The sequence below is a fragment of the Halyomorpha halys genome, unplaced genomic scaffold (assembly GCF_000696795.3).
Source record: "Halyomorpha halys isolate HHAL.00 unplaced genomic scaffold, Hhal_1.1 Scaffold2598.1, whole genome shotgun sequence".
NCBI classification, from domain to species: domain Eukaryota; kingdom Metazoa; phylum Arthropoda; class Insecta; order Hemiptera; family Pentatomidae; genus Halyomorpha; species Halyomorpha halys.
The window spans coordinates 65,089-80,735 of NW_027113721.1; the positions used below are offsets into that span (position 1 = coordinate 65,089).

General features: G+C 27.5%; 2 protein-coding genes across 4 annotated transcripts in view; both read left to right on the forward strand.

Moving 5' to 3' along the window:
• tty (tweety) overlaps nucleotides 1-15,647 on the forward strand; it is a 36,887-nt gene that overhangs the window by 9,629 nt on the left and 11,611 nt on the right. The window contains exons 5-11 of the mRNA XM_014437490.2: nucleotides 28-266; nucleotides 2,272-2,367; nucleotides 2,898-2,970; nucleotides 3,815-3,989; nucleotides 4,274-4,457; nucleotides 4,613-4,714; nucleotides 14,226-14,371. Coding sequence (XP_014292976.2) covers nucleotides 28-266; nucleotides 2,272-2,367; nucleotides 2,898-2,970; nucleotides 3,815-3,989; nucleotides 4,274-4,457; nucleotides 4,613-4,714; nucleotides 14,226-14,371 — 1,015 coding nt within the window. The remainder of the gene's footprint in view (nucleotides 1-27; nucleotides 267-2,271; nucleotides 2,368-2,897; nucleotides 2,971-3,814; nucleotides 3,990-4,273; nucleotides 4,458-4,612; nucleotides 4,715-14,225; nucleotides 14,372-15,647) is intronic.
• On the forward strand, nucleotides 5,789-9,153 carry LOC106691647 (uncharacterized). Of its 3 annotated transcripts, none has more exons than XM_014437495.2 (2): nucleotides 5,789-5,812; nucleotides 7,860-9,153. In XM_014437495.2, the coding sequence occupies exon 2, from the start codon at nucleotides 7,890-7,892 to the stop codon at nucleotides 9,108-9,110; it is 1,221 nt and encodes a 406-aa protein (XP_014292981.1). In that variant the 5' UTR covers nucleotides 5,789-5,812; nucleotides 7,860-7,889; the 3' UTR covers nucleotides 9,111-9,153. The 3 variants fall into 3 exon arrangements, with proteins under 3 accessions (XP_014292981.1, XP_014292979.1, XP_014292980.1); XM_014437493.2 differs by lacking the exon at nucleotides 5,789-5,812 and adding an exon at nucleotides 6,029-6,184; XM_014437494.2 differs by lacking the exon at nucleotides 5,789-5,812 and adding an exon at nucleotides 6,445-6,541.

Genomic DNA, 15,647 nt, shown 5'->3' on the forward strand with positions numbered 1-15,647 from the left:
TGCTAATGCACTTTTATTTTTTTTCAGACTTCAACAATTGACTCAACCCTGAAGCTGAAAGTAGAACAACTGCTAACTGAACTGGGGGATGTATTCGATGAACCCGTGACTAATCAAACAGCACGTGCCGTCCTTCTTAGTGTTCTAAACACTATGACTACAAATACTACGGCAGCACTTGAATCATTAAAGGAAATCGCTAAACCTTTAGAAATTGTTTCATTGGCTCCTGCATTGAAACAACTCCACCAAGCAGAAGCTATAAGGTATAATGGAAACAATATCTGTATTTCTTAATCTTGTGATTTTGTGTGTGGAATGCCTTAATTACTAAGATTGTAACAGAAAAACTATCTAAATGTTATGTTTTTTCTTGTTGTTTTTTTAGATTATAAGAGAAATACTTTTTACATGTTTAGTTTAAAAAGTTTAGAGTAGATGACATTAACTTATAAAGTAAGTCTGTTCAGCGTTCTTTATTTTCGATCACCAAATTGGTGAGGGGCTAACTCTCTTTGGTGAATTTAAGTTATAAAATATGATAGTCTATATATTGAGGAGTAAATTAATTTAGTGAATAAACATATTCAGGTTGGCTGACCAGGCCGCTATTAAAATAGAAGAAACATTTAGAATTGAATTCCTTTTTGACCATTACCCATTATCGATGTAATAATATGTTTTATTTAATTTTATTTTAGAAGGTATTAATATGATGTACTGTAAATTACTGTACCACTTCATAATTTTTCCACAAATTTCATTTTATTAATACCGAGGGTTATTTTGTTTTTAAGTATATATTATAATTAAAAATCGAACCTTTTAAACAGAAATTCCACCCTACAAAATGAAAAATTGTAAAAGAAAGAAAACGAAAATCCCGAGAAGGTAGATATGACAAATTCTAAACACATACATTTGAAAAATTTACAAATAATGTGTTTACTTGTGAACAAATGCAATGAAATTGGGCAACTGGAGGATCGAACAGAAGAGAATTGAATATTTAACAAATTCCTTCGGTATTAGAAATTACTATTACCTGTTATAAACAATCATTGAATGCTTCTTAATCATAAACAAACAATGAACATGAATAGTTTTTATCAGTTTTTTAATAGGATTTTTGTTTAAATGAATGGAATATGGTCCGGGTGTGGTAAAAAAAAAAACTCAAATAGTGGAATTATACTATTTTATTGAGCCAACGTTTCGCCCCACGTTGCAGGGCTTCGTCAGGGCTAAAAAAGATACAAACACATATTTACAAAAGGAAAAAAAAAAAAAAAAGAGAAAAAAAAACATAAGTGTAAAATAACAGGGGTATAAAATGTAAAAAAGTAAGATATAATAAGAAAAATTAAAGGTTGTAAATAGTAAATGAAAAGGGTAATAGTAACAGATAGATAAGAGAAGAAATATTAAAGAAAATACAAATAAAGAGATGTAAAAAGAAAAAAACACAAATCAAATGATGAGACAGAATGCATACCTGTTTTGACGGCAGTCAAAAATATAGTGACCGTTGGTATTGGGAGGAGTGGGGACGACAGTATGCCACAATAACGAAAAAAAATTTTAAAGTAAACAAAGTAAAAAAGTATTTAAATTAGGTGAACAGTAAAGTATAAAATAATGGGATACAATGTGTGTAAGTAATTAAGAAACAAAATATACCAAATGAGCGGGGATACAGACAAGTGTAAAAGATAATAGAAAATTAATAATAAAGTAATTAATATAAGTACACTTAAGAAGATAACACATGAATATAAATTAAAAGATAGATACATGAATACAAATGAAACAGGAAGGATAGTGAACATAAAAATTAAAAAAAAAAAAATGTGAGAATTTAGAAAAACAAGAATAAAAGATATGACAAGAAAATGGGCTTCTGAAATGCAGAAAAAAGTGAAAAAAAATAAAAATATTATGTGGATTTTATTATGTTCAAAATGTTGCGATATGTAAGGGAGATGCAGCCTTTATCAACTTTATGATTGACGGAATTCTCTGTCAAATTTTTGTTTAAACGAAAAACGATTTTTGTTTAAAAATTAAGTTGAAAAAATTCTGCTCCAATTTTAATCAGGAATATACATTCTATTACCAGTTGTTTGCTATCCATCCTATTTAAGTTTTATTATTCCTTTAAAACAATTTTTAAATGTTCATTTAAGAGAATAGTTAAATTATAACTTAAAATATAATAAAAAATTTGAATTAGAAAGCTTTGTACTAATCATTTTTATTTATTTGTTTCAGATGGCCAGTAACCATGACCATTCTTAGCATACTTCTTGTATTTTGTTTAATTCTTTTGTTTGGTGTTGCCAGGCATTTACGTTGCGCCCTAATAACGTAAGTTTTCAAAAATATATTGTCTTTATAAATATCTTGAATATTAATTCATAAATTCTGAATCTGAGTAGATATTACATAGTCTTAAATTGCTTTTGTCCTTAATAATGTTCTTGCAAAACAACTTGTTAATGTATGCTCAATACTTGGACTTATCAGGTTATTTTAGATTTGCTGATTTGTGATTCTAAAAATTATCTGTGCTGAGTAATTTTATGTTAATATTGGTTACATCACAGAATAAATAGGGATAATAATAACTCTTATTTGTTAGTACCATAAAATCTAAATTGATGGCAATAAAAGAAAAAAAAATTAAAATAAGTTAAAAAAAATATTACTGATGGAGTTAACAACTTTTATTAAAAATCATGCAAGGTTGTGATATAACTTCAATGAATGATCAATGTTCTGTAATATAACTTGGTTAATAACAAACTATTTTTAAAATATACTAGTTCATATTGTATTGTATTTATTTAATTTTACATTCTTATTTAGCTATTTAAATGTTGTATTTTCTTATTTAGGTTTTCAGTTTTTGGATTGTTTGCTGTAATATTCTCTTGGTTAATGGCATCCATTTATTTAACAGCATCAGTGGTAAGTTTTAAAAATATTCTGTTTTATAAATACTACTGTATTTATAGTATTATAAGATCAGATCTGAAAAATTCAAGTTATTTTTACTTGGGATTTTTTCAATAATTTTATATAACTTCAATGAATGATCAATGTTCTGTAATCTAACTTAATTAATAACAAACTAGTAGTAGTATTCAATAACAAACTGAATTGTCAGTATAATGTAGAATACCAAAACTTTTTTTTTTATCTTCTGAACAGCAAACCACCATGAATATAACATAATTTATGTTTCTTCAATTTGTGTTGATATTTTTACTTTCCCTTACCTATGTATGGAATGTGTAGTAAGGGAAAGTATTATGATCATGTAAAAGTTTGAATTCAAGTTTTCAACTGAAATACACATGCTGAGGTCCCTTGAGTCCAAATAACCAAGTCTCACAAAATGATCTGTGTGTGAACTGCACACATTTTTAACTAACAAAATAAAACTTTATTAATCAATTTAAATGCCCTTAAACTTTACAGAAATCTATGACAATTTAAACTAACTTTACAGAAACCCGTGACAAATTAGACAATGTTGAAATTAAACTCTTATTTAGTATTGATTTAAAATAAGTTAATTGTAGACATGTTAACTGATGTGAACTAATGGCAGAGTATTCGCTATAATGACATAATCAATTATTGTTGTAAGATATTTGTATCTTACAATTATTAGGTTTGATTTAAGTTTTACTTTAGTTGATACCCTATTTTTACTTTATCTACTCTTTTAATTAAATCAGATAATTTCAGTATTAAATTTTGTACTTTTTATTTTAATTTTTATGATTTATTCCTTTTTACTTTTTAGGCCCTTGGAGACCTTTGCATGAGCCCACAGGCTGTGATGGAGCGTGAAGCTCCTGCTCTTCTACATCCGTCGATAGTGAGGTACTATACCTCTTGTGAGACTGATCGTAACACCCCTTTTATACCGTCTGTTAGGAAGGCAACTAAAGCAGTAGAAATTGTCTCATCTTCGATGGGTAAGCCATTGCCTGGACAATATTACTGTGAATTCTATCTTATCCCTTTCTGATAAGTCTTTCTTCAGTATTCTTTTTTATGATCTATGATTAGTCTGTTCTTACGAAAACCAGATTGTTATTCTTCTGTTTTTTATGACATTTGTAGCATTATAATTTTAATGAAGTAGCATTGTTAAAACATCTTTAATATGAACTTAATTAATTATTGTCACAATTCTTTTTTTTTAGAATCGCAAATATGTATGAAATATTTCTTCTCAATAAAATATTTCATGTTTCAGGTCTCATGACTCGGATAGCTAGGCAACTGTACAAACCCGGTCAATTACATCCTAAATTGGATATGCTATCGAAAGAAGTGAAGCTTGCTTCTAGCATGATTTCAAGTCTTGTGGCTATGCTGGATTGTGGACCTATACATAGGGAATACATGGGAGCACTTCATGCTGTCTGTGAAATGGCATTGTTAGTAACTGCTAATACTGATTCAATTAAATTATTTTCTTGTTTATAAATTCCATTTATTTTATATATTACACCTAGCCAAAATTATTTAGCCTCTGATTTATCAGCTTGATAATTTTTTTTGTGATTGTTTATTGAAAATGAACTTTATTTAGGTTTGGACTGACTTTCATGCTGGCTGCCAGCATCGGGGCTGGATTCTTTTTCGCCGTCCTTGTTTGGCTCGACTCTCATACATGGATCTATATTAGAAAAAAGTAAGTAGAATATAATCATTGCTTATACCCATAGTGTACAATAAGTATTCATTTACAATTTCAGTAGAACCAGATAATTGTATATGGCCGAGATGTAGTCTATCTTTAACAATTTAATCAGGTGTATTTTTACAGTTACATTAATACTATTAATTGAATATCAATTTTATGTAATTGTTGTTTGTTATGTTCATTTTGGGTTTTGTTGAGGCAGGGTTTACAGATTTATGAATGCAGTATTTAGTTTGGAGGTTGTAATGTCATGGTACTTACTAACTATTATTGTTTTACTTTCAATTATAACCTACACTGCTATCTTCCTTATCAGGTCTGCATTTTGCTTTTATTATAATTTTTTTATCAATATGTTCTGTTCTTTGATTTTTTTCTCTCAGTAATGTAAAATAAACATTTTGTAAACTTTGGTACCTTGTACTCCAAAAAAAAATAAACTATACAGTTTGAATACTTTAACTAGTCAATTGATCTTTCTGGAAACATCTTATCTCACCCACCAGTTTTTGATATACCTATATATTTTTTTCTGACTTCGAGAATTCTTTTGAAGTTTCATTAGAATGAAGCATTGATTTTTTTTAAATGGCATAAATATTTTTCTGATATTCCAAAATTTATTTTATTTGTCTGTATCATATCTCGAAGTGTAATATGTAATACAGATTGTATGTCTAAAAACTGCTTTTTTATTCTTCTGAAAATATGAGACAACCTTTTGGACATTGAGTGGTGTTATTTTCTTGAGCATAACCAAAACAATCCAAAACTAATCTTTAAACTGAAGGATTTATTTATTTTAATAATAAATTATGTTGATGTTCTATTTCATCTCAAACTTCCTATTTGATTAAAGAAAGCTCTAATTCAACCTGTTATGTATTATTGATTCAAAAATTTAAATCATTTTAGTGGAAATCATTCCATTTCCTAAATATAGTGTACAAGATTAAACGCATAAGTACAAACAGTAATTTTCCAAAAATCAAATCATTTGAAAGATATATCAAAGTGACGATGTTACAATTTTTATCTGTGTATTTGTAAATAGCGTCAGTTTTAATCTGTGTGAGACTGTAGCAGGTAACTATTTTTAAGGTTAATTTTGATTCTTGAAAGATATTTAAACTAATATTAATTTCTTCCCTAAAACCCTTTGTAATCTGCTTTTTAAAACTGTTTTAAAGTGAAGATTCTGTAGTTTGCCCGATAGAAAACCTATCAAAATGCAAATCTTCAAAATTATAAGAAAAAGGTTTTTGAATTGCTTAGTAAGATTTTAATTAAGAAATATTTGAATAAACATCTGTTAATAATCTTGATTTATAAAATTTTGAACTAAATTCATGCTTAGTGAAATACTTGTTTTATCTGTAATTTTGCGCAGTAATGTATAGATAATATATCTATAAAGAATAGTATACCATTAAATTATTGTTTGTTTTCTCTTACAAGGTAAACTTCATTCATCTGTTAACTATTTATTATCTTGTTTTAAAGTCTTAATGTTTAATCATTATTATTAATTTTTACTTAACCTAAATTTTGTAAATATTTTATTATTATTGATTGCTTATTGTTTGTAAAAATTTGTTCTGTCCTAGTGTTTTATCATTAATAATTTCTCTGAAATTCAAATTATGGTTTTCTTAACTTGAAACAAACAGTTTATTTAATCAAACTCTCAAATAATGGAAGTGATTAATATATAATTAGTTGTAATTTTAGCACTTTTTTTTTTATGTATACATTTGTTTCCTAAATTATTTTTGAACTGATTAACCTAACGTATGAAAACATCGGCTTTTAAGGGTATATTTCCTACTTATATGTACTGTTCAAGTTCTAAATTTATCTTAACTAAAAGCATAAATACTAAATTAGTTATCATTAGAAATTTATCATATTATTTGGAATGTCAATTTTATAATTTAAGTTTATTAAAACCATTTGTCAAGTTGAAAATTGTGAGAAGTGGTTTATAATATTTTTCAAAGTTAATTAAAGATAAATCAATATCCTAGCAAGATTCTTAAGCTCTTTCTAGAATTGTTTGTTAAATTAGGTAATGATATTATTATAAGTAATTGAACCTTTTCTGTCACTCTTTGAAATTGTAAAACCATGAAATTATACACTAATGTATAACACACCAGTTGGTAACAGAACATCATTCTTATCAGCTCTGACGAAGCCCTGCAAAGTGGGGCGAAATGTTGGTTAACAGTAAATAGTTTTCTTTTACTATTTTAATTATAATTAATTACCTTTATTGACCGCCACCCGGACTATCTTCCTCCAATTTTTTTGTTTTGGTTTATTGGGTGTAGCACCCTTGAGTATAGCTTGACATTTAATAGAAATGGGCTGAGCTCAGGGGGACAAGTCTCAAAGAGTGAAAAGTGTTCTCAAATAATAATTGCTCTCAAACAGCCACCAATTTCAATTTTTTTTTAACATTGTGGTTTATTTAAATTTTTTTTCAATTGTGCCAACTACTTCATAAGTTTATTGTGGTTTTAATATAGTGTAAACACAGAACGACTAAACTATCACAAAAAAACTATTTAAAGAAAACTGATAAAGAAAATTCTTTAATTTATTCATACCTTCTTTTTTTATTAAATTATTTATTATATATTAGATATTTATTATATATGTTATGGTATTAAATGAATTATTTAGTTATAAAACTGCTAAGCTAACTAGAAAATTTTCAGATATAGAATTAGATCCCGCGCCTCACGGCTTGTTTTCTGGATTGATCCTAGACCTCAGAGAAGAATTGTTGATTTATTAATATTTTGGCACTGATGATTCCAGTATATTAATGAAAGAATTAGCATTCACGTACCTGTATTGTTATGTTGCAATTAACTCTTACTATTATTTATCAAATGCATTATTTATTCTTATTAATTCATTGTATTTAAAGGGTACTGTGTATCTTTTATTGATGATATCTATTTAATAAAGTTTATTTTAATTCTTAATTTCTCAGATTGTCATTAGTGTTAAATTACTGCATTTTCGAAAAATTAATAGATATTAGTTGTACTCATAAGTTCTACAGTTTTTTTTATAAATAAATGAAAAAGTCATTTAATTTGTTTTTGTTTGATTTCAACAGACTGAAACCAGAATCATCATTCTTACTTTGATGAATAGTAAAGGAAAAAATGATGGCCCTTCTCATACAGATTTTGAATATAAAAAAGATGAGTTTAACCTACATTATCAGTTTTTTCCAGAAGATAGAATAACAACAGTATTTTTGGAAGATCCTTTGCCATGTCCAAAGAAAACAAAAAAAAAAGGAGCAATTCAAAGAAAAAGAAGGATGGCTAGAAGATTACTTCGATCTGAAAGAACAATTTTGAGGAAGGAATGGAAAAAATGGCAAAGGCAGTTATCAAAGCAGTCGCAAAAAAAATCTGGTTTGCAACCTGCACCTAAAAATTTACGACATGCTAGAACAACGACTTTGTTAGTCAAGCCTGCATTAACTAGTTCTCAGCCCAATCCTAGCAAATCGAGTGTTCTAATGCCATCTCTTAAAAGACCTTTAGGAGATATGTCAGTTCTAGAGTTAGTTAAATATAAAAATGATTTGAATAATTATTTAAAGTATGTCTGTAAGAAAAGCTGCTCTTTAAATAGCACCATTCCAAAAGTCAATGGCAAATCAGAAAAAAATGAAAAACTAAGATTATCAAAATCAATCAGGTCTTTCATTTCAATGAGCAATATTGATAAAGAAGATGGGATTGAGAAATCTAATGATTCTCCAAATACTATTGAAAATGGTAAGGTAACCTGTTATGATAATGGGATGGGAGAGGAAATGGATATGGCTTCTGAATTGATTAATGAGGGAATTCGTATTTTGAATGGAAAAGGTTCAAAGGAATCTCCTTCAGGTGGCCCCAACATTAAAGATCTTTCTCAATTAATTAGAAAGCTTAAGAATTTTCAGAGAGCATTTGATAGGCATATGTTCACAAGATCATCTAATCCCAAATCATTTCTAAATAAAGTGGTTTCAGTGCATGCACCACCAAGTAAACTTCATCATCCTCCGAGCAGAAAAATAGAACCACAGATTAAAGCTTGTGAATTCCCATTTAATAAGATTTTTAGAGTTGATACTAAAGAAGACGGTGTGCCATGGGCTAAGGAAACGATTAAAAATAGTAAAAAAATGTTTAGGAAACATAACTTGCTTCCATCAAATATTACAGAAACAAAAAACTCCAATTTGACTTGTGATAGCAAAGTATGGCTAACAATTGAAAAACTGTTAGATGAAAGAAATAATTATGCTGATATTTTTCTAGATAAAGTAATGGGAAAATTGCGTAAGAGTGCTGATAAAATTTGAAAGTATTGCATTATTAAATAAAATATGACAAACAACTTCTAAACATTTTGAGTACATGTATTTGATTCATTTATCACAGTAATTATTATGGCCTGCCATTTTTATGAAACTATTTGTTTTTTTAATTTTCTTATTCATGTTTATGGCACATATAGTTTTCAGTTATATGTATATATCAGCCAAAAAATTACATTGTATTTTTTTTTTTTAATTTATCTAAATTTTCTTATTTTTTGCTTCTCTTTGATTATATTAAAAAGTTCTTAGCTGTCTTTTTACTAATTTTTGTCAAGGGAATTTGGTGCTAGGAAGCAAACGTAGGTTAAAAGATTATTATTATACCTTAGGCTTGGTATTGCTGGGATGAACAGAATTCTTGTAAGGCAAATAATTGAGCTGATATATCATAAAACCTGGGTTACCATCTTTAATTTTTTTAGTTATGAAAAAATTAAAAATCAAATGTTTGTTAATTACAATGGTTTTCTTTAAACTAGGAGTCATTCACCACATCTTAATAGCAAAATTATTTCTTTAAGAATATAAATTTCAGGTTAACTTTGATGAACATGATTAAAACAGCTAAATTTGTTTCCTTTTTTAAAGGTTGTGTATCCATAGTTTATTCTGCATTATCATTGCAGTGTGGAATTTGAATTCAAATCAGACCATTTCTCAAGTATTGAGTATATGTGCATAATTATGTCATATTTATTTATATAATTAACACTAACTGATGTTGATTTTTTTCTAAAAACCTTTTCAATTACTAGGACTGAACAATATATATGTAGAATGTTATTTGTGAATAATTCTGAAAAGTCCAATAATTTATTATTAAAAAAGTTTTTGTATTTCATAATTTATAAGTAAGATGTCACACTTAAACATATTAAAACAAGAGAGTTAAAAGCAAAAAATTTAAATTGATATGGATATGCTTATGCAAATAATTAAAAATATTTATTTTTACGATAAGGAATATAATCGATAAAACAACATGTCGTATACTAAATTGACCTTTGGTTAGTTAGTTTGTCAAAGTTAATTTACTTATCAAACCATTTACTTTAAAACATGAAGTATTTGAAGTTGTGCACTAGGCTGTACTCATGACTTGGGTCAGTTTAGATATTTTTTTATAGTTAACCCAGACAGTAATATCCCTAATTTGAACTCTCTTTTGAGCATAAGATTAAAAAAATAATAATAATAAAAAAGTTTTTATAGTTAAACAATTTGTTTTTGTCACATCGAAAAATAATACTTAATTTTTTAAGAAAAAAAAAATAATTTCATTTTAAATTAAAAACTTACTCTACTATTATAAGATACATACTATTATAACTCAAAATGAGCTTTTTGAGCAAAATGGCACTGAAAATAAAAACACGAATTAGGTCATAATCATGTAAAATACAGACTGATCATATTCTAAATTATTGAGACATAACAGGTTGCGTGTGATGAAGCAGGATGAATCCCAGTCAATAACCAAACAATTGGGTTTTAATACACACAAAAATATAAATATTGTAGGCTTTTTAGATTAAAAATATCTAATGGAACACAATAGGTTTCTCAAGCCTATAAAAAATATGTGGCAGTTACATCCAAGGTCTTAGAAAAGAGAAAACTATCTTTTCAATGAAGATATATAGGTGGTTGAAGAGCTGTGGCAATTCTAACAAAATTCCTCAAGGAATAGATGGAGAAAGTCAACTTCCTGAAGCTGTAAAGTTATCACCTCAGCAACCTCAGTATGCAGTGTCACCAGTTCGATTTTGGTCTGGTCCAGTGACTTTTATTTTGTTGTAACCCTATGGAATGAAAACTCAACCTTCCCTGTCTTGCCAGGATAGATTGATAACCTGTAGAATGACCATCCCATGTATCAGAAATGACCAGGTAGTTAACAAAAAAAAAAATGAATAAAAGTTAACTTCTGTACTCAAAGAAGAAATCTTAAGAAATAAAATTGTATTTTGTAGGCTCCTCATGTTATAATGTGTGATGTTACTGTGAGTGTTAAGGCCTGGGCTAATATGTAATTGCATACTTGTAATTATTATGTCTTATGTTGAATAAGTTGGTATTTTGGTTGAAGTTATCCACATGCATGGATATTGTTATATAATAGAGATGAGGGAGGCAGGAAGAGTGTTGTCCCTCCAACAATTTTAAAAACCGGAATAGTTATATAGGAAATTTGATATTTGAGAACCTAATTCAAATTCCTAAAATGTTAGGGAAAAAAACTAATTTCAGAACTGATTGGGAACATTCTCCTGGCCTCCAGTAAGTTGGCACGGTACAATCAAAATTTTAGATTCTTCTCTCCATTAACAGGTTTAAATAGAAATAATATACTAAATTACCCTGCTTATATTGTAATTTTTGGTATATTTTTCACAAAACATGTAACATTTTAAATAGTTCAAAGGATTTATTTTTAGTCTCATGTTTTAAAATCAACCTTTTCACCCTTCCTTTCCATTGTTAGGAAATTGTATACTAAAATAACAAATAAGAATATTTATTGAGAATTTGATTTATTTTATGCAATGTTGGATGTTTACTTATTTTTTGCGAATTAAAAATACATTCAATAAACGTTGTTCAGTAGTATGTCAATCCTATGAAGAATTCTTTTAATGTGATATCTTATTAGAGTATCTCCTGGGAAAGTTACAAAAATGAAGAATAGCAATGTAAGTTACTGCTTTGAAAAAACAAACTAACATAATTACTAAACATTTAATTTTTCTATTAAACAATTCAATAGTTGAATTTTGAATAGAACTAACATATGAATGAAAATCTTTGATCAAATATCTCGTGTAATTAAAAAATAAAAAAATAATGAAATATAAGGACAATATAACAGTTTAAAGTTTTCCTATGCCAATTGTAATACATTGACAATTCTTTAGTTGAGAGCTTCGGAGAAAAAGGTTCAGTTTCATAAATTGTGAAAAACAAAAATCGGGTGCGGCATTCTCATCACATAACTTTGGCTTACCACCCCTACTTGATTCTTGCATAGTTGAGAACAGATATTTCTATATCATTGCACTGTGGCAATACTTTCCCGTACTAATTTTCTTAATGAGCTTTTCAGTTGACAAATTGATTCACTCTAATCATGACAGTTTCCTGTAGAGTAAATTAAGATTTCATAATTCTGTCAACTGAAACACTCAAATATAGATTAAGATAAATTTAAAAAGTAATTATTTAATAACTGTGGTTATTAAATAACTAACCATACATGCAATAATAAATAAGCAGACGTTATTAAGTGGCAAAACTAAGCATGTGCCCACCAGTTAAAACTCGTGTTAAAAGAGATTTTTTATTTATGCGCTTTTATCATTTTCTATTACCTTCTATGACTTTCTGTTTTAAATATAATTTTTTCTAGAATTTTTACGTTTCTAACAGTATGTGATGTGATACCTCTAAAGTACTACTATTATTTTTTGGAAATGATTTTTTCTACCTGGAAAAATATATTTCCTTAAGTTAATTATCAATTCCTTTCATAGTTCATATTTTTCCGTTTTTCACTGCTAGTAAAACTTTGAAATGGTTAATTATTTAAAAATATCCAAAGATACTTTAGAAGAAGTCATTTTGGAAATTTAGCATGTATTTCCTGTCAAACTATTTCAATGAGAATAAACCCATCTGATAATATAGGCCATTTAATTGTTCAATAATATGTCAAGTTTAATCGTAATCATTTGAGCTGTATTTGAGAAAATTGAAACAATGTGAAAAATTTATTCTATGAAGTGGCACTTCCGCCCAGTCGATTGTCTTGAAAATCGTCATACCACAGGCATATACCTGCCTTAAATATGTAAATATTATTTTGTACAATTTTTATTTTTGAGCTAGGCTGTACTCACAGATGACTTTGCAAGACTTGGTTCTGTGGACTCAGAGAACCTCAAAATATGTATTTCTGTTGAAAACTGGAATTTTAAATTTAACTTGATTGCAATACTTTCCCCTGATATACATTTCAAAAGTGAAAGTAAAAATATAATGTACAATTTATTAGAGATATCGTATAAGGAGCTACTGAAATTGATAACAGTTCTTGTAGGTACATTTCATTACATATGTAAGTACTAAAACCTGCTTATTACCATCTTGGGTAGATGAAGAGTGTAACAGTAATTACCAACAAATAACCACTAACTACCTTCTTGGGTAGATGCAGAGTATAAACTAATTTTTTGCCCAATTACTACACTTAACTCAATCTTAGTTAGTTGAGAGAGTAAAATTTATAAAACATTTTATCCATCTGAAATATGTTTAAACTCTATAAAAAAAAAATGTTAAAATATGTTACATTCAAACAAGCATATCTTAATACGAACATTATTCTTATAAAAATATAAATAAAGAATACAGTGATGGCAAAAACGTTAATTCATAATAAATGCTAGATAACATGTCTTAGAACCGAGAGTCACAAATATAAATCACTTTTAATTTATTATTCAATTAAATGAAAACACCTCAAAATAGACACCCTTGTTTAAAATTTCTCTTGTACACTGCCTATTATATGTGACAAGTTAAATCATTAGTTCAAAATTGATAGGAAAACAATATTGTTTATTGAAAAAGCCTTTTGAAAGGTGATCTTGGATATGATTTAAGTTTTCTCAAGCTTTGTATATCCTGTTGTGTACTACATTCATTTAAAGTTAGATTTGATGCTTACAACATTGTCTAACAACATAGCACAACTTTCTATGATAAGTATTCATGGAATAAAAAAAAAGAATCAAATGAATGGTCTGCTGGAGATACTGTGTGAAGAGGATAGAGAAGAAAGCCCACAGATATGAATTAAGATGAGGTAGACCTAATGGAGAACAAAATGATGAGTAAACTCTAGGAAAGAAACAGACTAATGACCAGTTGGAATGATGATTATCAGGAGTGTTTTCAAAATAGAAGTACTAAAACCATTTCTTATTTCTGGTTTATATTGCTATGTAGAATTAATCATTTTCAAAGAGTAGAAAAATTTGTATGTGATTTCTGGGTTAGTTTATAAAATGTTTAAAAAGCAATTTCTTTTAATTACAGACGGGACTATTCCCAAGTGGATGAACAAGATCCTTTCCTTCCTCCAACTGCTGCATCGCAGGCAATCGCTGCAAGGGCGCTACACAGCCAAGGGTCGTATGGCAGATCAATACAACACTACCCTATGCATGTTTATGCACCTCGCTAAATTTTTTGATTGATTTTATCATTTTAGTTCCTAATTGGTAGCATTTCATTTTTTTATAATTATTTTTTTATCGATTTATTTTAATTTTTTCTATTTTATTGAAAAGGACACTGCCTGCTGATATAAGTTTTTAAATGGTAGTTAGCAATTTTATTGGATGTTATTTCTATCTACCAATGTAACCTATAACCTAATAAATTATGATTGTGTTTTTTAAAAAAAAAAAAAAGTGTACAGATATCATTGGTAATTTAATGACTATATTAACATAATATAGATTGGTAATCATTTTAATTATACCAAAGGAAAACTTTTATTAAAAGAGTTGATTAGAAATGCTGCCAACAATTTTTATTTTTCAAATTATTATCATAGAGAGCTTATTACTTTAAGTCTTTTATTAAAATTTAGAATATTTTTCTGGTATTTTGACAGCAGTTAATATTTACTATTTTTGCATAGTATGAACTTATTTAATCAAATCATTGCTTGGGGCATATTAGATATGCACTTAGCTTTATAGAAATTGCAATTATTAACTTATATTAATTATCTTCATCAAAGTGAATTTCGTTGCCAAATTCATAATTTAGCTTGGATGAAATGCATTGTGTATAATATTTTAAATCATTGTTTTTAAATTGCTTTAGTTTTTTGTTTTTATTTTTTCTGAAATATTGTGACCATATGAGATGTAATTTATTTTAAGTCTGATTTATTTTTTGTTTTATTTTAGTTGTAGTTGATTTTAAAAAGTTATATTAAATTGCATGCACTAATTTATATTCTCAATTTTTGTAGATTTAATTGTATTATTTGTTAAATTTATAATTTTCATTATCAACAACTATATGATTTGTTATTAAACAAATTGTTACATAGGTGTAATTATTTACATTTTGCATGGTAGGCACAACTTTCCCCATCACCAAAGTTAGTTAAGTAAAGAAATTTGTTTTTGGAAACAATATGCTTTTTTTTTTTTCTTTTATGAAATGTTTAAAGAGATATAAATATTTTCGTTACTTGTGTTTTTATTTTTCCTTTGATTTCTCTCCTACAATACATTTTTATTATGTAAATATTTAAAAAAAAAAGGAAAAGATAAACTTATGAGCTCAGTTAGCAACTGGAATAAAATCTAATCATTAAAATGATGCGCATGGCTTATTTTTTCCAACATGTTTTGGGATAGCTGTACTATTTTTAAGAAGGCTAAGCACGAAGCATGACTTCTTGAGCACATTTATGCATGATTTATTTTATTTTTTGTT

Coding starts and splice junctions, on each gene's coding strand:
- LOC106691647 (XM_014437495.2), top strand. CDS start 7,890: ATGAATAGTAAAGGAAAAAATGATGGCCCTTCTCATACAGATTTTGAA.